This window comes from Quercus suber, unplaced genomic scaffold (genome assembly GCF_002906115.3).
Source record: "Quercus suber isolate HL8 unplaced genomic scaffold, Cork oak 2.0 scaffold_265, whole genome shotgun sequence".
Taxonomy (NCBI): Eukaryota; Viridiplantae; Streptophyta; class Magnoliopsida; order Fagales; family Fagaceae; genus Quercus; species Quercus suber.
In genome coordinates this window covers 370,247-394,399 of record NW_027069721.1, presented here as the reverse complement: position 1 = coordinate 394,399, position 24,153 = coordinate 370,247, and the positions used below count along the sequence as shown (strand labels likewise).

Here is a 24,153-nt window from a genome sequence, read left to right as displayed (position 1 = left end):
CCTCTGGGAGCGAACCACTGAGAGTAAGGAAGATTATAAAAAAAGTGGCAGTGGCAATGAAAGTCATGGAAGCTATACTGTCTTTTGCCATTGGTTTTTACTTTAAAACTTCTATGTAACTCTTGTGAGGTGGCAACCCCATTAAATAGTTCTTGTAAGTGTGGAAAATGAACCTTTAAGCTTGACAAAGCATGCATTTTTGCGTATAAGACACTGCCGTATGATCCGTTTACTGGCAGCGAGTCAAGGAAGCTATATACTTTCTTTTGCCACTGTTACTGCGTTTCCTTCTAATAAAAAAAACTATTGACTCGCCAACCCCATTAATATTTTTGCGTGTCCAAACATCACTGGCTGAGCCACATAGTGGCTTGAGGGGGCCGAGGCCCCTACAAAAAAAAAAAATTTCCCATTAGAATAGGAAGAAAAAATAAATTGGCCTCCCCAACATGAACCAACCGGCCCCCCCTACTCATTTCTCACCCATTTTCCCAGCCCCCAATCAACAATTAGGAGCACCTCAAATTTAAAAAAAATATATATATATATATAAATAGTAGAGATGAGACACAATATAGTTATTTCTCAATATATGTATAACTTTGTTTTATGAAAAAATTATTAAGTACTTTCAGAGTATCATAAATATATACTTCTCCCTTCTCACATGAATGATGAGTCATATTATGAATTTAATTAGTGAGACTCACTATTTATGTGAGAGGAAGAAATATACATTTATGATACTCCAGAAGTATATAATAATTTTCTTATTTCATGACTTGTTAAATATCCTCTAAATTTTACCGCAACTAATAGAACTTTTCCTTCCCAAAATTGACAATATGAGACTTCACACGTGCCACATCACTTGCTGCCATGTTTCAAGCCACGTCACCACCAGGTGCCACATCATTCATGTATACAAAAATATATTAGACTTACAATTTTAAAGGCCAATTCAATGAAGCGAAAAAAGGTGTAGTATAAATTTATTGGCCCGGTGGTGGCCGTGGTGGCCGTGGCGGCGCAGACGGTGTACATTTCTGATAAAATGATGGCAAGCAACCCCCTTGGTGAATTACTCGATGGGCAAATTTGGGAGCTGGCGGTGATCGTTGGGCTGGGAACCTTCTTGCTAAGACCTCTGTGAGCGAACCACTGAGAGTAAGGAAGATTATAAAAAAAGTGGCAGTGGCAATGAAAGTCATGGAAGCTATACTGTCTTTTGCCATTGGTTTTTACTTTAAAACTTCTATGTAACTCTTGTGAAGTGGCAACCCCATTAAATAGTTCTTGTGTGGAAAATGAACCTTTAAGCTTGACAAAGCGTGCATTTTTGCGTATAAGACATGATCCGTTTACTGGCAGCGAGTCAAGGAAGCTATATACTTTCTTTTGCCACTGTTATTGCGTTTCCTTCTAATAAAAAAAACCTATTGACTCGCCAACTCCATTAATATTTTTGCGTGTCCAAGCATTATTTGGGTTGTGACACTTTCCGAGCGTGTTAATTAGGTTGGCGTCTTGTTCATCACAGTCATTAATGGAGTATTTTTCGGGTTGTGATGGGTCTCGTCGTCTCGGTGAGTTGAGTTTGTGAGAGAGTATGTGAATTTTTCCATAAACAATTTAGTGTTGGTAGTACAACTCTGCTTTTGACAAGTGTAATTTTTTTTTTTTTTAATTACTAGTTTATCAAGGTACTACATCATTTTGTAGCCTCTTATAAGAAGAGGTTGTTATATATGTGCCTAATTCAATTTAATTAACATTATATAAATAATGATAAATAAAGATAAAGATATGTAATATTAGTTTAAATAAATTAAGACTGTGGATACCAGTTAATTCAATTGGAAAAAAAAAAATTAATGAANAGCCCCCCCCCCCCCCCTTTTTTTTAAGATAGAAATTCTATAATCTAAGTATATATGTGTGTAAAGCTCCCTTTTAGAGACTTGAACATCGGCCTTTACCTTACACCCTACAAACACTTATACTTATGGAGTGACCATTACACTAAAGGTATGCGGTGGTAATGTGTTGTCTTACTATTGGAGTAGAAAATGAGATTTTAAAAGGGCAATAAATGATGATAGGTTGAAAGAATTGGAGGCAGAGAATCAAAAGAGTAAGCCATTTGTGGATGGGTGGGGTGAGAGCATGCGGGAGATGAGTGTGCTGTTAAAGCAAGTAAGAGAGCCTGGTGCTAGAGGGTCTTATTTGAAGGAGTCTGAGCAGGCTCGATGTATCACTTGCACAAACAGAACCTCGAGGTGTACACAATCGAGAGGCTAGCCAAGGATTATAGGATTATGAGGCAGAGAGTGCATACTATTCTTTGGTTGAAGGAGTTTGAGAAGGAAGAGGAGAAAAAGCTTTGTCATCCTTTGGATGATTCTGTAGAGCTCTTGCTTGATACTTGTCCTGAGTAAGTTATTACTTCTGAGCATTACTTAGTTCAAACTAGAGAGTACTTATTTCTGTTATTATGATTTTTTGACTGGTAAATGTAGATGTTGTGTGGTTTACATTGATAAGAAATAGGTTTTGTGACATGTTTGTTTGTAAGATATGTTGTCTACAAGAATTAGTTACCAATCTTTGAATGACTGCATTGTGCTTATTTGAAGTTGTAATTACTTTGAAAATGTTGAAGTATTGGACTATTGATGGCCCAAAGGCCATTCTTCTACAGCCATTCACACAGATAATGTAGGCTAGGTTGCACGGACACGCCATTTTTGGCGTCGTGTCGGTGTCGGACACCAGAATGGGTACGACTTGCCGAATTCCGGTGTCCGGCGAGTGTCCTCTTTTTCTTTTTTTCTTTTTTTTTTTGGCTTCTCCGACACGGCGCCGATGCGGCATTGACATGGCTCCGACACGTCCAACACGCTAGTAGTGAAAAAAAAAAAAATCACATATTTTGATAGTAGACTTACCAATACCATTAATTTTGTGATATATCCTATAACAAAAAAGCCATTTAGAGTCTGAGAAGTCATTTTGAGAAACCCACATCTCAAGTTCTCAACCCACCCTCCCTCTAACCTCTGCTCATTGCCACTGCCCTCTGTCCCTCGCCGAAGCTATATCGGGCCGATCGGCAAGCTCCATAGACGTCGACACTATGCCTAGGTGCCCTATACCTTCTGGTGATCTCTCTCTCTCTTGGCGTGGACAATAGGTCCGACCTCCTCTCTTTGTTTTTGTTTTTGTTTTGTTTGCTTTTTTTTTTTTTAGATATTAATTTTGGTATATGGGTCATAACGCATTTGTTTGTTTATGAAACGTGGGAATAGGTCATAACTGTTACTCACTTATTTATAACGCGTTTGTTTTTTTTTTTTTTTTAATTTTTTTTAATCCCACTCTCATAGTCTCATTGTTACTGTATTTCTTTACTCAGCCTTTTGTTTTGCTTTATAAATTATAATGTTTATTATGAATTTAGTGATTTTTGTTTTTGTGTGTCTTGCTATAGTTTTATGTGTATTATTGTATTATTTTGGGTGTCAGTTTACTTATTTGTAGTTCTTACATAATTTAAATTCTAGATATAAACGTATTTTATGTCTAAATATATATATTTTTTTTAAATATGTTTAAATATAAAATTTAATTAATTATTTAATTGTCGTGTCCCCGCTGTGTCGTGTCCTTATTTTTCAAAAATTGCCATATTCCCGTGTCCGTGTCCGTGCAACATAGAATGTAGGTAGTTACATTGTTTAGGATGACTGTCCATGTTTTGTGAAATTATAATTTTCATCAAGCATCCCATATCTAGTCAGCCCATTGCTAATCCGGCCTGCTTATCCAGAAATGGTTAAGCCACAGATAAGCCTTCTAAAGTCCAGATTAAAGTTTCTGCTTTCACTGTGCCACTTTCTCTCGCTGGTCTTGATGACAAATGACTACCTAAATTAATAAAGTTGAAATACAAGTTAGTGGGTATGCATATTGTAATGTGAATTGTCTGCTTTTGTCTATCTTAAAATGGCTTGCTTTGAAAATACAAGTTACTAGCTTGCTGGAAAGGACACTTTGGCAGGTGGAGATCGAGGAATGTGAGGACTTTTGAGCGGAGTGAGCCGTCAGTAGTAAAATTGAAGTTTCTATTTTGAGATCACTCTAAGATTGGATAACTAGTTATTCACTCTCTTCCTCATGCATTACGGAAATTAGTATTTTGGTAAATAAAATAGTATATTGTTAATTGATTAGATTGTTATGAACTGGCAAAATTACTAGATTCTATTTTCTAGAATTGAGTTTATTATTAAAACTGGAATTTTACCTATGAAAAAATTATTAAAACTGGAATTTTTGGTGCATATTAGAGAGGTAACAATAATTTGATGGTTCTGGTGGTGGTGAGAAGAGGGGGAGGGGGGAGGGTTGGACTGGCTGTTGTGTTATGTTGGTTTAAATGGGTAGATGTGGTGATGGTCAGTGGTAGTGGTGGCAGTGACTGGTGATTGAAATTGATAGAATTGAGCCAGTGGCTATGGTGGCAGCCGATTTTTAATTTGAAAAAAATGTATTGTCTTATTTGTTGGTGGTGGTGGTGCTGAGAACTCATTCTAGACCTTTTTGGTTACGGAAATCTTGACATTGTAATAATCAATCTTTGAGTTAGAGCAAGTGTGAGGATTGAGGTGATGTTTGAAAATTACTTTAGGCCTTTTGATAAAGCTTAAGTTTATTGGCCTATTAAATAAGTAGTGAAAAATAAGTTGTACCTAGAAAATAATGAGGTTTAGGGTCAATAGCATTCATGTGCATGTGTATATGCCATCATTGTTAGTACACATGCAAGCACATACATTACACACACTCACATAAGAAATTTTTTTTTTTTTTTTTTTAGATGTAAATATGAATGAGACAGTTTTGAGATTTAGCTTATTGTTTTGAGATTGTGATTTGTTCATCATCACCACAAATATACTTTAGCTTACTGATGTATGCTGATTTTTCCTTTTATTGTATAGAAAAAACTTTATTTCTTATTCTAATTATCTTCTTTCCTCTTGCAGATTTTTTAATTCTCATGACAGGGAATTCCATGTGGCTTCCCTTCATTACAAACCTGACTTCAAAGTCATGCCGCAGGGTTGGGATGGTACCACCAGAGATCTCGATGAAGTCCACTATGAGATATCCCAGAAAGAACTAAGAAGATAAAATGCTTTATCAAGAATTTCTCCAGAAGATGAACTTCAACAAAAAGAAAGTAAGTTCTATTTGTTCCCTGCATTTGCCCTGGAAGAAAGCAAGTGAAAAATGAATGTTGACAATCAATAGTTTGTTTTAATTTATAACGTTTGCAATTGATTTATAATTGCCAATGTGGCTCAAATGGCAGATTTCATGGATTCAAAACCCACCCAATCCATGTGTAATTTACTAATTAAAAAAAAAAAAAAAAAAAAAATCATTTGTTATTGTTGCTATAAGCTTTTGTGCTCTCTATTATTGGATTTCAATTAGTTAAATGATTGCCTACAAGGGCAAAAAAGCTCATCTATCCAGTCATGCTTCCTTAATTGTCACACACATTCAGATGAATGAGGTGAGGATTGAAGAAGCGGAACTTATTAGGTGTCTTGATTAGAGGAAGTTGGTTTGTATCCAATGGCTTATATCGAGATATGTATGGGTTATATGATATTGCTTGTACCTTGAACCCTTCAAATGAAGTGATTTTGCTTGTGTACAGATGGCAGAGCTCACGCCACCCTTTGGAGGGGTGGAATTTCACGGTTGAGAAAATGGTACCACGAGGGAAACGTGAAGGTGGTGGTGGCTGGAAATTGTCAGCTTACCTGATTGTTCCAGTCGATCTCTAAATGAAATGGAGAAAATGTATGTGAAGCGAGAGACCCCCCACCGCAGACGGAAGATATTACCCTGATGACTATGTCTATGTTTTTTGAATTGATCTCAAAATCCAGGATTTTTGTAACTGTTGTATTTTTGACTGAGGTGTTGTTATCATAATTTTACTTGCCTCAATTTTATTTAGTTTTTTCCACCTTGCTGTGAGCACAATCGTTAATGATTCTGTTGCATTAGTATTAAAACTTGTTAGGAAGTAACTTTGTTTTAAACAAAGGTGACCTGTGAGCAATACTTCCTCCTTGCCTCTTATTGAGTCTAAGCTTGAGGAAACTTTAGGTGAAAGTTAATGCAGATTCAAGCAATTAAAGATTTTAGAAGCCTCGGTTTCTATTAATGCTGCTGCAGTCTTCTCAAAGCTCGCACTAACCCAGTGGAGTGATTGGAAACAGATTTTGCTGCAATCCAGAGCAGTGAGTTTGGATGTTTCGGGTGCCATCTATTTGGTCTGCTCTATCAATAGTGAAGCAATTAGTTCAATCAAGACTGAAGTCCATCAGAATGGAAGTCCCGTGCCACAAGTACAGCTAATGGAGTGGCTCATGAACTTTTCTTCTGTATGATATAGACCCTTATTGCCATTTCCAAAATAATTTCCATTCTTGGCATTCGACATATTCTTTCTTCATCAGTTTTGTTAAAGTGTTTTAACTTTATATCAAGTTTTGGCTTACCAATAGTTTTAGTGCAATCTTGGAGAATGAATAGACATGGACTGATTTCTTGTTTGTTGAGAAAATTTTAAATTATAGCTGGATTTCTGGACATGTCTAATTACTGTATTTAATTTTTTCCCCTCACATTATGACAAGTAATACCAAGGATATAATATTTTTCTTAACTTTTTAAAATAATTGCTGACATGGTTTGTCTATCTATTAGGGCTACATGGCTTTACTGATGGAAGAAACACGGTAATAAACAAATACCCATTTTACCTGGCTTGGCCTGCCTACCTATGAGGCTACATTGCTCTTGCATAAAAACAATTAAATTATTGGGATTATGCTCTCTGGGGTAAAAAATGTTTCATGTGACAGAATTGCATAATGTATAAATTTAATTAGATCCATAAGATCTTAATTTCAAAACTTCAAACTAGTATCTTAGGATCACCATAAGGGATTTTTTCCTCTAAGTATGTGACGTGGAATTGAGAGACTAAAAACACCCTAGAGTATAATCAAGTGCTTAAAATTTTTTGGATACCCAGGTTAACAATATATGCTTTGAGTTTATGCTTGCCCCTCGACCAGTGTCCAAAATTTGCTATTATGACCTTTTTTTTTTTATTTAAAAAAAATACACAATTAAGTTAAATTAATCTGTTGACTAGTAAATCACTCAATTGGTGGACGCACCTAACGTAATTGCAGTGCAAGAAGTTTGCCATATCTGCATTCATGACTATGCTAACTGTTGCCATGATATAGAAGAAGGGTACGAACCTATAGAGGCTGCCCGGTGGGCATGCTAGATAAATAAGGCTAAGCAAGCAGATTTATGATATTTTAAAACATGTGAAATTTGAGTTATATATTAAACAGAAGAAATCAAATTCATAGGGGATTGATCCCATTTATGTTATTTTTTTAGGTAGATCCCACTTATGAATTTTTTTTTTTTTTAATTATCCAACGTATTTGGACAATTTTTTACCTATAACCAACTAGATCATATTAGAGATTGAGAACCCATTCAATCCAGTCCAATTTCAAAGCTCACGCAATCAAATGATCAATGATAAAGATAAAGTGTGTTTGTACCTCAAGAAAAAGATTGGGTATTTATTTCACGTTGCATAAGAGAGTTTGTTGTATATAACATAAATGTATGAGTAATTTTCCTATGATTTTTGAATGAAATTTGTAGTATACCTTTGTACGTACAAAAACCAAGGATAAGTTAATATGAAAATGGATATAAAAATTTATTATTCTAAAACGAACCCAGGACAGTTCATAAGTTTTTCCCCACCCACAAGAAAACCAAATTTTGTGAGAGAGAGAGAGAGAGAGAGATATCTGTACTTCAAAGCCGGTTCGTTTCTTATTCTTCTTTGATTTTTATGTCACATTTTGTATCAACTTCGACTTTGGCTTATAATCTAAGATATGGTTAGTTTGTTTAGACGTAAAATGTACTCTTAAGCTCTGTTTGTTTCAACAGTAAATGTTTCCCTGAAATAGCTTTTTGAGTTTTTCAGTGTTAGGTAGTCCGGGAAATAAAAGCTTTAGCTTTATGTTGATTTTTTGAAGCATTTGTTGTTGTTCTCATGGTACCCGCAAAACCATCTCTCATGTTGTTATCATCAGTGTAGTTTTAACTCTTAAGTTGATTTAACATCAATGATTCAACAATGTTTTGCTGTTCCATAATTATTTTAAAATCAACTTAATTTCCAATCTTCAGGTTTAACATCGATTATGTGTAGTAATTGTTATTCCTATTCGTTTTGGCAATATTCTCCTTTTCATTGGTAATGTGAAGATTTTTTTGCGAGAGTGAACCCCTTTTTTTAATGTCATTTTTTTTTTTTTTTTTTTGCCTGCTTGACTTTCTTCATCACCATAGATGATGGAATTATTTTTTGACCCCTTTTTTTAATGTCATTTTTTTTTTTTTTTTTTTGCCTGCTTGACTTTCTTCATCACCATAGATGATGGAATTATTTTTTGATTGGTAAGATACAGACATCCAATGAGTCTTGAATCCATGAGCTCACTCTCCAATCAATAGTATGAGAGAAGGATGTATTAGTTGGGCTATAGTTCATTGACAAGATAAATTGTTGTGTGTATTTGGTATTAGCTTATTTAGTTTTTTACTGAAAGTGTGTTAAAGTATATTTGTACTTTGAAAAGTGAGGTTTTTTTTACCTAAAAGCTAAAATTAAATGAAAAAGCTAAAGGCAAATAGATAAGTGGATTTTCTTTTGTGTATCCTATCCATATTGAGGAGCACTTTAATTTTCTGGTAGGGTTTGAATAAGTTTTTAAATTACTTGAATTTTTTAAAGGAAAAAATTATTGACCTAATTAATTTTTAATAGAAATGCAAAAATTAATGACTGAGACTACAAGAGTCTATGAACATTCTCTTTGTGGTTTATTTATCAAAATGTTGATACATTTTCCAAAATTGTGGTTGAGGAAGGTTTTAAATTCCCCGAATCCTTAAAGGGAAAAAATCTTTTACCTGGTTAATTTTAAAGGAAATGCCACAAATCAATGACTGCGACTACTAGTGTATGAACATTTTTTAGGTGGCTATGGAATTAACGGATAGTAAAAACAACGGTAACGTCAAGAATTTAGGTGGTCACAATTCATCAAAAAAAAAAAAAACAGGTGGTCACAATTCATACAAAGTTTGTTGTTTAAAAATTTGTTAAGGTGACAGTATGTTTAAATCTGTGCCATTGAAGTAGTGGCTAGAAACGAAACTTATTGGCATCATCATGTAGGTTTTGAATCACTCATTAAAATATTTTCCTATTCATCTCAAACTAGTATTTTCTTCTCTTCTTATCACAAGTACACTTCAACCACGAACAAAACTTGAACAAGAAATTTGAGATGTTTGATGAAATGGCTTTGGTTGTGGGTAGAGACTTGGCTATGGGCAGTTTCGTGAGACAAAAACCAATAGAAAGATTGGATGATTTGTCTATACAAATTGAAAGAATTGCAGTAGCGTTGGAAAGATTGACTGAAAATCAAATTAATTGGAGTGACCTTTATGAAGAAGTCATGAAGATTGAAGGGTTTGATGAGACTAAGCTTGCATTTGCATTTGACCATTTGATACAGAATGAACTGAGAGCTGGGCCATTCGCATTGAAAAATGCTAGACTTCGCATACAATGGTTGGAGAGTTTCTTCAACCAAAATAGTTGAAATTAATGGTTTATTTTTACTAAGATATAGGGTCCGTTTGGATTGAGCTTATTGTTGCTGAAACTGAAAACTGAAAACTGAAAACACTGTAGCAAAATAATTTTAAAATGTGTGAATAGTACCGTGGGACCCATTTTTAATGAAAAAGTTGATAAAAATTGAGAATTGTGAGACCCGTAAACAGTGCTCAGTGCACTATTCCCTCGCTGAAAAGTCAAATAATGCGGCTACTGTTTAATGAACAGTAGCCACACTACACCTGAAATGCTTGAAAACCAAAAAAAAAAAAAAAAAAAAAAAAAAAAAACGCGCTTTCATCAAAACGCAGACGCTAGACGCCGAATCCAAATGGCCTCATAGAGGCATTGAATTGTTAGGTTGAACTATTTTGATTATGTACGTGTATGGTTAAATTTGTTTGAATTTGGGTTGGCACTATTGGAAATTTTGATTGAGTTGAAAATTTTGAAGTTCAACCTGTCCTTGTCACCGAATATATTGGTTAATATTTTTTATATTTCCAAAATGAATTCACGTCAAGGAAGCCTAAGACGTGCTAACTCGGGCTATGAGAAATAATAGTCACTCAACTGGGGCCAAGATTGGGGATTGGCAAAGCAAGGTAAGTCCATTGAGCATTCACACCCAGTTCTACACATTCTTAGTTAAATTAACCTAAAAACTTCTTCTTCTTCTTCTTCTAATTTAGCTATCTATTTTTTACATACACATACATTAGCCTCAATACCATATTATTATATCACTTAAATGTAATTCCTTCACATATATTTTTTTTTATTCATTTCAATTTGTAATCCTAAAATCCACAAATAAGAAGAATTTGGCTAAAATGCAAAATTTACTATCTAAATTTCACTTGAATTCATTTCAGTTATCTAACTTTGTTTTTATTCATTTCAGTTCTCTAAGTTTCAAGTCTATTCAATTAAGATCTTTTCATCAACTTTTGTTAAATGTTGCAGTTAATTGTCCAAATTTTAATTTTTTCTTCAAATTTTTTAAATTAAAAAAAAAATTTAATTAATGATTGAAAAATATTTTTTAGCATTTTAAAAAATATTAATAGAAGTTGACAAAAGCCCTTATTTGAATAAAATTGAAACCTAAAGCATTGAAATGAATTTTGTTGAAATTTAGATGGTGAGTTTTGCATTTTAGCCAAAAGATTTATTTAGTTTTGTTAATATGAAATAGCTCAATAAAGGTATTGACTTACTATTCACTTGTTAACTTTGCATGTTCGTTTGTTAAGCTGATGCACCACCATATTAATGGGTTTTAGTTAAATGTTTGTTGAAATGTTAGTTTCCTAGACTGATGCTTATAATGCTCGCTAGCATGTTAAATTAGGCCCCAGGTCCATGAATCCATGACATATCCTAAAACTGCAATTTTCTCCGTGCACCCTTTTGTCCCCTTCCAAACCCAACCTAATTATTACCTCCTTCTCTGTGTCATAAACTGAAAACCACTATGCAATTAACTTTAGCACCTTTTGCATTGTTGTGCCTGGGGTCTGATGTCCGATGTATCACAAAAGCTTCAATTGTTCTTACCAGACACAAAATCATCCTCTTTGAGTTTATTTCCCTAAAAATTAACTCTACAATGCCCAATAAGTTGGATGGCGAAAATTACTAAATTGAAGATTGCAACTCACTGAATTTATAATAATGATCAACAAGTTGTTTACAAGTATTCCAACTGAGTTTGTAAAAAAAAAATAAATAAATAAAAAACCGAGTTTGTAAAAAAACTTTACCACTTCTCACTAAACATGCTTTAGGCATTGATGATTTTTCTGTTTGAATAGAAGTGATTCCTTATTTTCTTAAACAAGCTCTTCTTTAGGATGATATGTAGTTTTTCTTTGTTTTTCGGTGATGAAAGTGTTTCTTATCAAAAAATAAAAATAAAACTATGCCAGGTATATCCGTATATGCAATTACTGCATAATTTATGAATAGGAACCACAACGTGGGGCCCAAATTTGTTATGAGAGAAGGAAGGATTCCTTCCAAAGTGTATAATTTCTCTACCAAAGTGTCTAATGAGTGTCGAGCAAGCTTCTCTCTAAGTCCATTTTAATGCTCTTTAATTATCTCACTTGACACTTTAATGCTCGTTGGACCGAGATCTTCACAACAGCACTAGAACTTTCTCTTTCAACTCTTCGTCTTTAAAAGCGTACTTAGGTGTGCTTAAAGTTTAAAGCCCCAAGGTCTGAGCCTTTGGTTGGCCAAAAAAAAAAAAAAAAAAAGAAAAAAAAAAGAAAAAAGAAGCTCATTTAATGATGTCATGCCCATCTCCATGTGCACGATATTGTCCTCTTTGGGCGACCCGAAGGCTCTCTTAGTCTCTCAAGGTTTTGCTCTTCCCCAAGTTGCGTTGGGGAAAGTTCTCATACACATCAAGGGGGGAACCCCTTATAAACCAGGTTTTAGACACTCACTTAAGCGATGCGGGACTCTTGGCACCCAGTGCCTTACCCATACCCTCAGAGGAGAGTCGTCCTTGGCTCTGATACCATCTATCATGCCCCGCCCCCATGTGCACGATGTTGTCATCTTTGGGTAGCCCGAAGGCTCTCTTAGTCCCTCAAGGTTATGTTGGAAAAAAGGCCTCATACACATCAAGGGAGGGCACCCCTTATAAACCAGGCTCTGGACACTCACTTAAGTGATGTGGGACTCTTGGCACCTCGTGCCTCTCTATCATGCCCCGCCCCCATGTGCATGATATTGTCCTCTTTGGACGGCCCAAAGGCTCTCTTAGTCTCTCAAGGTTTTCCTCTTCCCTAGGTTGCGCTTGGGAAAAGGCCTCATATACATCAAGGGAGGCACCCCTTATAAACCAGGCTTGGGACACTCACTTAAACGATGTGGGACTCTTGGCACCCAGTGCCTCACCCACACCCTCAGAGGAAAGCCGTCCTCAGCTCTGATACCATCTGTCATGCCTTGCCCCATGTGCACGATACTATCCTCTTTGGGCGTTTCGAAGAGGACAATTTCGTGCACATGGGGCAGGGCATGACAACTGAAGTATCCTTTAGACATGGTATTTTTTTATGACTTTTTTAAGAAGTACAAAGCAGGCCTAGGCGCTTTTCTTTTATTGCTAAGAAAATATTGAAACTGTCAAAATTAATTAATTGATCTTAAATGAAATGAGACCATTGATTTACAAACAATTTTTTTATTTACATGTCAAAAGATATAAACCAAATTAATTTACTATTCTTGTGGTTTTTGGTTTTTGATTTTTAGATGTACGTTGATTGGCCATGTATGTCATTGATCATAACTTATAGTTATGTATTTTATAAAGCACAACATAATTACATAAAATGTATTTGTTTAAACTTTCTACAACTAGATTATTATGATATTGTCCATTGATATAATTGTTTTCAATTAATTATATAATTTTTTTATCAATATATATATATATAAGTAATTTTCAAGAAACTTATGTTAATTTTAAACTTACAAGCATTATACAATTACACTTACCTAATAGGTAAAATATACAATTTTTTATTTTTTATAATTTTTTTACTATATCTTACTAATATTTATACTAAAGATTATTAGATATTATATTTTAAAAAAATGTACGTTTTACTTTAATTAGGCGTGCTTGAGCTTTACACCTAGGCTCTAAGAAGTCTTTGCTCTTTCAACTCAAATAAAGAGCATAAATGAAAATCAATACAATTAGAATCAAAACTTTGACGAAGAAAATATTCAACACTGAAACGGCCCTAACAAACTAAAAGTCAAATTACTTCAATTCTATACATACCAAGTTTATACATTGAAGGGTAACCATTTTTTTTTTGCGTGGAAGATTTTTTTATTTTTTATCTTCCGGAATGTGTTGCGGGAGAAATTAAGAACCAAGTTAAAAGTTATCATGATTTTTAAACGAAATTGTGGTATACTTTTGTGTTATAATTAATTTTTCTCTCCTTTGTGTGTGTATTTTTGTCTCTCCCAAAAAAAAGAAAAAGTTTTATAGTGGATTTTTTTTTTTTTTTTTTTACCAGAACGGTGAAGAATGTTACCCTTATTCTTTTCTTATGGGAAGGAGAACCGAATTTAACCGTGGAAGATATATATATATATATATATATATATATTTTAAGCAAAAAAGACGAAGAACAATGTTACCCTTATTCTTTGCTTATGGGAAGGAGAACCGAATTTTACTGTGGAAGAATGTTTTTTTCTTTATCAAAACAGACAAAGAACAATGTTACCTTTAACGAGGGAAGGAGAACCGAGTTTTAACGAGGAAGAACCGAAGAATGTTAACTTTATACTTTTCCTTTTTATTTTCTTAAGAACAATAGTGCTCATGCAGAGGAAATAACACAAAAGCAGCATGTAAGAGTTGGGCGTTGGGCCCTTTACCATGGAAGAGTGTTTTTTTCTTTACCAAAAAAGACGAAGAACAATGTTACCTTTATTCTTTTCTTATAAGAAGGAGAACTGAGTTTTGACATGGAAGAACCGAAGAATGTTAACTTTATACTTTTCCTTTTTATTTTCTTAAGAACAATAGTGCTCATGCAGAGGGAAATAACACAAAAGCAGCATGTAAGAGTTGGCGTTGGAACCTTTATGCACGGAAAGAAAACAGTGTGGACCTAAGTGTTCTGCTGGCAATGGCATCATTGAAGCTGAAGCCAAGGTAGTTGTTACGGCAAAGTACTGAAGAAAGGAGTTTGAACATGACATTACTGAATTGGCTCCTCAGTTTTATTAAGTCCCTTTGTTTTGAAGCGTTAGTTGCCTTTATCTTTTCTCGTATATCAAAGCAAGGTGGAGTGTTATATTGTTTAGAGAGAGAAATATTGGAGCCACTGATACAGAATGGATCCATCCGGTTTGTCTGGAGCTGATCAAGCATCTGGTGAGCCTGCGGAAACAGAGGTCAACATTGGCATGGAACCTGAATATTACAAAGCTGCAGCAGAAGGAAAAATCGAGGTCCTTGAAGATACTCCAGACCTTAACGAACTTCTAACCCCAAATAGAAACACAGTCCTTCATATTCACCTCACAAGCTTGATTGAAGAATCAGAATCATCAACGGCCTTTGTCAAAGAAATTCTTACAAACTGTCCATTACTGCTAAGGCAAGCTAATGTCAAAGGTGAAACTCCCTTGCATATCGCTGCAAGGTATGGGCATGCTGCCATCGTGGATGTTTTAATTGGACGTGCAAAAGCTCTCCGACAGGATTGCAAAAGTGGGTTTCATAAAACAGTCAAGGAGATGCTGGAGATGACAAATAATGAAAAAGATACAGCCTTGCATGAGGCTGTACGTGGTAATCATCTTGAGGTAGTGAAACGGTTGATTGAAGAGGGCCCAGATTTTTCATATTCTCGTAATGATGCTGGTGAGACTCCACTTTACATCGCTGTCGAAAGAAATAATGAAGATGTGGCGCTTCACATTTTAGACAAATGCGAATCACCCGCTCATGATGGTCCCCTTGGTAGAACAACGTTACATGCTGCTGTAATCTGGGACGATAATGATGGTAATGTCTATTTATTTTTTTCAACATTCCAGCATGCATGGTTGAGTAGAATTAGAAAGTAATGCTATAAGTTTTGTTGTCAATAATCGCCTATTTAATAGACAAGAAGTTTGATAACATATATTAATTTCCTGTGAAATATATTTATTTAAAAAGTATTGAAAAATTAAAAAAATCAAATAGAAACTTTATAGAAAAGAACACACTCAATTTAATTAAAATTTATTTAATGATCAAACTTAATTTAATAAGAATTTGTTAAGTATTGGATTTTTATCATCCCCCCCCCCCCCCAAAAAAAAGTTTGTGTGTTCTGCTTCTGACTAATTTAAAATTAATATAATTTATTATTATTTGTAATTCTAAAAATAAAATAAAATATATTTATTAGAATGATGATGAGGAAAAGTATTGGCTTCCAAACATTTATGTTACATACATTAGAACAAATCCGTAAAAATCAAACTTTTATTTTATAGTATTATATAAATATAAAGTTAAATATACATTATAAGATTGATAAAAACTAGTGGAACCAAACATAAAATGCAACTGCCAAAGATTAATCATATTTTTATAATGAATACGACACTCAAAGATTATGTATTTCGTCTTTCAGATCTGTAAAATATAAGAATGTGTAATATATTCTTAATGACAATTCAACACCTAAATAAATTTGTAACTAAGTTATAGGAGTAATCTTATATCATATATCTGTAACAATTTTTAATATATATTTTACAAATTAAGGTTATGGATTACTCAAAATAAAATTTGATGTTTTTTTTGAAACTCTAAAATATTTTATGATTGATTTTGAATTGTATTTAACCATAGTAATAAACAAGTTGATCAACTATTGATTTTCTAGTCCGTAACAGCCATTAACACAACTAAAAAATCTTTGAAAAAGTTTTGAAGTCCAAATGTTGAACCTTATAATAGTGAAGTTTTATTTTCATAAGTATTTTTCTCATGATTAATGAAGTCTTGAAGATAACCTAAAAAAAATATCGTTAAACAAAACTCTTTTAAAAAAATAAAAGCACCAAACAATTCTTTAGGTAGAATCAGATAACTCAATAACACACACAAATCACATAGTCCTAAACTTTTGTTTAATTTCTGCGTCCCAAATAGCAAGCAAATGTCAAATAAGTGTTCTGTCAAACATAAATATGATTAAGTTTTTATGTGGCTTATATTTGAGATTTTTGGGCTGAATTTCAATATAAGAATGCTAGTTTTCAATTTTTGGAGGGTCAAATATAAATTTTTTGTATCCAAACTTATATATATATATATATAGACACACACAACATAAACATACTATTAAAATTTTGATGAAAATACAATGTTAGTTCCTAAATTTTAACCCAAAAATGATTTTAGTTCTCATAAAAAAAAATCTTTTATATGTTAAGCCTACAAAATTGTTTATAAAAATTCAATAACTAGTGCAATCGCTATTGCTTGGACCTATCAACCTGGGTTCAAAATAAAGAGGAATTAAGCTCACAACTCACCCTAGTATTAAATAGAGGCTAGTGGTGCCAAAAAAAAAAATGCAAGGATATAAGTTCATAATAAAGACAAAGAGAATATTCATTAAAGTATTGAACAAATGGTACAAATAACCTCCTTCAATACTACATAACAAAGTGGTAAGAATGAGGGAGGTGATGAATGAGAATGAGTAGACTCTAGTTGTACCACCACACACACAATCACTATTTCCTTAGGCTGCTGTATTTACCCAAAATCAAAGTAATAAATATGGTTATTGAGTTAAGTTCAAGACTTGAGAATTGAATGGAATTCCCCCGCTTTGATTGAATGTTTTGGGATTTCTAACAAATTAGGAAGGCACTTATTATCCATCTCTTCATAAGGATCAAAACTTTTGGTTGTTAGATGTTTAGAAAAATGGAAACCTTGAGCATTGTTCTTGGTCGGATAATAATATTAGTTGTTTTAATGATTATTTCAAGTAATTCTTGACCAAACCTGATTTTTTAGTTAACTGAAGGGAATAACCCCTCTAAGGAACTTTCTAAATATATGAGAACTAGTCAAATTTTATAATGGAATCGTGATATGTTAATTGTTACTTTTTATTTTGATTATGTCATCTAAGTAACTAAAAGTGATTACCTAAACATCAGGAAATAAAATTACTCATGGACAAATTTTAGTAACCAGCCGTACTTAATCTTGAGTTTTTTTTTTTTTTTTCCTTCTCAAATTCTATGGACCATGATCTTGTTAGTCTAATAATAGTCCTGTCCCCGATGGAGAATGATATGATACTTTTCTCTTTAAAAAAAATATGATACAAGAATTTATAAGTCCAATAAAATGACAGCAATGGACTGCGACTCTCTCTTTAAATTATTGCACTATTATGGGTGCAATTAAAAATGTTTCCTTCTTATGGGGAATGACACCTCTTTTAAGCCTTAAATTCTTAATTATTTTTTCCTGTCTGTACCAAAAAAAGCTCATTCATGTCTTAGCCCTTTGGAGTTGAATCTATTTAATAGAGATTCATTCCCAAGATTTCTTGGGAAAAAAGAAAGAATAGAAAGAAAAAGAACATCATTCCCAAAAAAGATAAAACAGCTCCACTGGTTGCAAATTAGAGACCAGTGAAGTAAAAGAAAAATATATTTTTCATTAAAAATACAAATCACATCTACTCATTCAATAACTGATGATAATACTAGTAACAATATGATAGTAAAATTCTAAAGTTACAAACATTTTTACGAATTTTTAATGTAGTGAGTGGATATTGATAAGTGAAGAGACAATATTATAAGCCATTTTACTAATCTTATTTATCAACTAAATTAAGGCTTAAGTTAAACTTTATGTCATCTTGCTTTGCATTTTCCTTTTGCACTTAAATAGCTAAACTGATGGGAAAGATGTATAATACTAAAGGAAATTCATATAATTTTACTTGCAAATAGATTGAGTAAAATTGTCGCATGTGAGGGATTTTTTATTTCACTTATACAAAGAAAGTAGTGAAACCAAAATAAAATTGTCTGACTCATTTTTAATGTTATACTTTATGCTCAAATTATAGTGTATGATGTGTAGTTTTTTCTTGTGATTTTAAAATTTTGCTACTTCATAAATAAAAATAAATAAATAAATGAATGTGTGACAAACTAGGATTGATACACAGAGCATAAAATGGATTTTCATTCAATATAATAAACTCATTCAATTATCCTTATAAATGCTTTTTCTATCTTCTAAACACATGTCTTCCTTGTATCTTTTAGAATATTATTATGTCTAACATATTTAAATTCTCCTAGAAATTATGATACCAAAAATTCTGAAAAGGATAGCACAACAAGAACAAAGTGCTTTGATTAGAAAAGTTGACAAACAACGTTGGACTCCGCTTCATTGTGCTGCATACTTCAATAGATATTCTAGCGCAGAAGTGTTGCTGAAAGTTAATAGATCTATAGCATACATGAAAGATGCAAAGGGCATGACGGCTCTTCACATTGCAGCCCATCGAGGCCATTTAAGGGTAATGCAATCTATTTTAGAAGGTTGCCCTGATTGTTGTGAACTAGTTGACGAGAGAGGCTGGAATGCATTCCATTTTGTCGTGAACTCATCTAGTAGTATTTTGGCTGACCAAGGAGTAACGTACATCCTAGAGAAATCATCACTCAGCAACCTTTTAAATGAAAAGGATGCCAGCGGGAACACACCTCTCCATCACCATTCCAAATCATTGCATTATATAGCGGATGTCATGTATCATGATAGAGTTGATAAGATGGCCTTCAACAAACAAAACCTCAATGCTTATGACGTCGCTTTAACTAGTGAAGAATTATCTGATATAAAGGTAAAGGAAAATTTTACTTTATTTCATGGGATATTTTTTTCTGACAGAAACTATGAGGATATTGTGTCTTTTTTCTTTTCGATGTTGCATATTTATTTCTTATATATATTTATTAAAAAAATCAATTAAGACATTATATAAAAGAGATGTAAATTACAAATGACTCCTTTTGATTTTGACTTGTTTTCAATTCAATCTTATACTTTTAATTTTCGTAATTTTTAAATGTAACCCTTCCATTTACTTTCATTCAATATCCATATGTATTGTTAAGTTCACCAAAATTATGTTATTTTGCTAAGTATAAGATCCTAAAATTAATGGGAAGATTAACGAACACTAAATGGAAAGAATAACTTGAAAATAAATTAAAGTTAAAAAAATTAAAATGAGAAAAATAAATTTTTTTTAAAAGTCTAAATTATAAATAGATTAATGTTGAATAGTGTCATTTGTAACTTAGCAAAGAGAGAAATTAAAAAATGTTAAAACTATGTGACCCTGTATGCCAATATTAAGGTGGAGCACTGAGTTGCTGCCACGCTAGGGGCTGCAAGAATAATTCTGCCACTCACGGCAGTAGTCAAACCTCATCCTTTCAAAATGTGTGCATTCCTGTGCCTTGCTGGCTATTCTCTTTCTCAAATCCTAATTATTAGTGTTCTACATGTTGCACAGTTTATGCAGATTAGAAGAGATTGTATTGCCAAATGTTGTCGTGCGGGATTCCGAAAACCCTTAGGAGATGATATCCTACCAAAGAGAAAAGATTATGAAAGCTTCGATGCTGAATACTAACGCTTGAAGGCTGAATGAAAAGCCCATAAAGACCGATTTGTTTCTATGATGGAAAAAGCATCCAAAACCCATTTGGTAGTGGACACACTCATTGCAACCGTGGCTTTTACAGTAGGCATTACCATGCCTGGGGGTTTCATAGGTCAAGAAAGCCCACACTCAGGCTTTGCAGTTCTGATAAAAAACACTGCTTTCAAAGTATTTATTATTACAAATACCATAGCCATGATGCAATCTTGTTCTGCTACTTTTATCCATCTATTCATGCCACTATTGTTTCACGAAAAAAATCCTGAAACTTTTCTTTCCTACTGGCCTTCTGACTTTCCATATAGATATACTGAATAAATAGTATTGTATTTCTCATATAATAAAATATACAAGAGTGTCTTTATATAAGAGGCAGAGTATGTGGTACAAGTACGTATGCAGTACAAGTAAAAAAGGTGGGCCTAAAGCCCACAACATATTACACGTTAATAGGCCCCCTCAAACTTAAGATGGGTGTGAGACCAACTTAAGGTTATCAACCAAAGCACAAAGGCGATCCTTAGGATGTGATTTGGTAAAGATATCTACAAGTTGATCTTTAGAGGAGACTAAGAATAGCTTGAGAGCACCATAGACAAGATGATAACGGATAAAATGACAATTGATCTTGATGTGTTTAATCCGTTCATGGAAAACATCATTGTGGGCAATATGAATGACATTCTAGTTGTCACAATAAAGAGGAGTAGTAATGGATGTGAACATACCTAAGTCCTTAAGAAGTCATTGTAGTCAAATGAGCTTAGATGTGGTATCAATAAGGGCACGATATTCTGCTTCAATACTGAAGCGGGCCACAAGTGTTTGTTTCTTGCTTTGCCAGGAAATCAAAGAAGAACCAAGAAGAAAGCAATAACCAATAGTGAACCTACAATCAGTGTGATCTCCTACCCAATTAGCATCAATGAATGCACAGAGAACAAAAGTAGACGAAGGCTGTGTTTGGTTCATGTAAAATATTTTTTGGAAAATATTCAAAAATGTTATTTTCGGGAAAGGAAAATGTATTCAGGCTGTTTGGCTGCCTCGGAATTTGTTTTACGGAAAATCAATTCCGATGTTTGATTCATTCAAACATTTTACGAAAATCGCATTGCATTACACAATCAATATTTACACAACATAATACCATCACAATCAATATTTACACCAACAAATCACATTGCATTTCTGTATAATTGTAACACTAGCAGAAATTAAATTCTTAAATCAATAATTAAATAAAAATGGATAATTAAAAAAAGTAAATAAATAAATATATAAATAAATAAATAATTATCCGATCTAAATAATTATATAAATAAATAATTATATAAATTAATATATATATATATATATATAGTTCGGATCCGAGAAACACAAGATTAAAATTTAAAAAAAAATAAAATTAAGCACAAGCATAACAAAAATTTAAGCACAGCCATAACAAAAGGCTTATTAATAAGACCCACCTAAAAAAAAAACACACAAACAAATCATATCTAATATCTATAACCAAAATAATAATAATAATAATAAAATAAAATAAAATGAAAGCCCAAACAACATGAAACTACAGAGGCAGGCGGCCCAATCTTTTTATCTTAAGTCTAAGCAAATAAAACGTAGAGAAAGTCTGAAACTAAAGCCGAGCGCCCATTCATCAAAAAAAAAAAAAAAAAAAAAAAAAAAAAAAAGGCCAAGTGCCCAAATAGAAATAATACCTGATAGTAGATCAGAGATGAGAGAGCTCAAAACCTAGAGGCTAGAGCAGAGGTGCAGAGGCAAGCTTGCTTGAGATGAGAAGGATTAGGAATCAGAGAGGCGGAGAAAGGCAAGCTTGCTTGAGATGAGAGAGGCGGAAAGCAGAGAGAAAGAAGTAGGGCTGCAGAAGAAACGATAAAACTAAAAATTTTAGGAATTTGAGTTGTTTTATTTGTTTGGATTTGGGATTGTTTTGTGGTTAATCTCTTAGACCGGATTTGTAGTTTATCTAGTTAATTTTTGGGATGTCTAGAGGATAATAATGTTATTTTTGGGTAATGATTTTGTTTAGAACCAATGTTTAACCGAATTTACCAAAATTTTTATTTTTTGGTTAAAAGGATGTGCCAATTTTTGTAATTCATCTTAAACTATTTTTTTTTTTCCTACTACCTCTTCTTTTTTGAAATTTTGGGGCCCCTTCCACTTGGGGCCTTAGGCAATTGCCTAACTCGCCTAAGGGAAGGGCTGGCCCTAAGAGTAGTTATAAGAACTGTAATACCTATTGAAAAGCATCTGTTGATTTTGTATGCTAGTTTGGATTTTCATGATTTTTATTCTTAGTACATAGATAAAATCTAGTCCTGTCCCAGTATAAGCGACACAGAATCCCAAGGACTCAAAAGAAAGGTAGCACTCCTCATATAATCCAAGACAAACCCATAGTCCACATTTCGCCCAAATAATGTGAACATCCAATAATTACTAAAAAGAGGGGATGAAGAAGAACAATCTGATGATAGAATTAGCAATAGCAAGACCCAAGGAACGCATTAACACAGCATAGGTGCCCAAAACAAATGCTAGCACTATTGCTCTCATGGCAGATGTTAACGTGTAATAGGTTGTGGGCTTTAGGCCCACCTTGTTTACTCGTATTACACACATATTTATACTACATACTCTGCCTCTTATATAAAGGCACTTTTGTATATTTTTATTATATGTGAAATACAATACTATTCATTCAACATTTCTAACATGGTATCAAAGCTACTGCTCTGAATTTTTAGTGTGCAATTTACAATCTTGTCTTTTCAATGTTCTCCGTCGTCAACGTCATCGTCAGAATCGCTGTCGCTGTCACCATTATACACTAAAGACCACTGCCATTCCAGTCGCCGCCATAAATTCTTCTCCGATCCACTAGTTGTTGGTACCCAAGAAATCTGCATTGAAGAAATGCACCGCTAGAAGACTTTGCTTCTTCTTCCACGTGCTCACACCCTTCATGCGTCACACGCACTTCACGTGCTTCCAGCATCCTTCTAACGTCATCCTGCCTACGTCAATCGCCACATCAGCCTTAGCTTACATTAGCTTGCATCATCATCCGCATCATCTTGTTGACATCATCGCACCTCGGTTGACTTTGACCGTTGACTTTTGAGGTAGGTTTGACCGTTGACTTTTTCTAAGAGTTGACTTTTTGCAGTCCAAGCACTTCTAACTCAATTTTTTGCATAGATTTCATTTTTGCAGTCTATTTTTGCATATTTTGCATCTAAATGAAAAAAAAAAAAAAGAATAGGTCTTCTTCTTATTGCAACAATTGTCGTTGACAATCCAACAAACGTTTTTGCAATTTTTGCAGACGTCTTAGCCATAATATTGAGACTTGCTATCAACGCAACAAATTAGTTGTTTCCATTTCTGCTACTATTGTTTCTAACACTGAGAGTATCCAACCAATGGCTCCTGTCTTCGCAAAGTCTAAGTCTTCTAGATCCACTATCACCATTTCCACAGTTAACCTTCAAAACATCATCACTAATACCATTCGTATGGTTGGTAATGCATCTTATTCCTCTTCTCTCTTAGTTACATCTAGTATGTCTCCTTCCTCTTGGCTTATGGATTCTGCTTGTTGCAACCATATGACATCTCACTCATCATTATTTTCTCAACTTGAACCTGCACCGCACCCTCTTAATACTCACACAGCTAATGGTTCCACAATGTTTGGTCATAATATAGGTTCTATCTCAACCTCCAACCTCTCGGTTCCTGGGGCGTTTAATGTTCCTAACATTTCTTACAATTTATTTTCTACGGGACAATTAGCTGAGTTAGGTTATTGCATTACCTTTAATTATTCTAGGTGTATTATGCAGGATTGGAGGATGGGATAGGAGCTTGGGACCGGTCCTAGAGTTAGGCGTATGCTTCCTAGGGACAACCTTCGTCTTCCACCTGTTGCTCATGTTTCTGTTGCTACTGCAGCTGCTGCAATTTCTTCTATTCCTTCCCTTGCACTTTGGCATGCCCAACTTGGTCACGCATCTTCCT

At 33.8% G+C, this 24,153-nt stretch overlaps 1 protein-coding gene and 1 pseudogene across 1 annotated transcript; both read left to right on the top strand.

Moving 5' to 3' along the window:
* The first annotated feature begins 1,057 nt into the window (after positions 1-1,057).
* Positions 1,058-6,036, top strand: LOC111984265 (protein GAMETE CELL DEFECTIVE 1, mitochondrial-like; annotated as a pseudogene).
* Positions 6,037-14,460: 8,424 nt separating this feature from the next.
* Positions 14,461-20,161, top strand: LOC111984264 (uncharacterized). The gene is made up of 3 exons (XM_065781376.1): positions 14,461-15,386; positions 18,722-19,272; positions 19,951-20,161. The coding sequence occupies exons 1-3, from the start codon at positions 14,711-14,713 to the stop codon at positions 20,068-20,070; spliced, it is 1,347 nt and encodes a 448-aa protein (XP_065637448.1). The 5' UTR covers positions 14,461-14,710; the 3' UTR covers positions 20,071-20,161.
* The last annotated feature ends 3,992 nt before the right edge of the window (positions 20,162-24,153 follow it).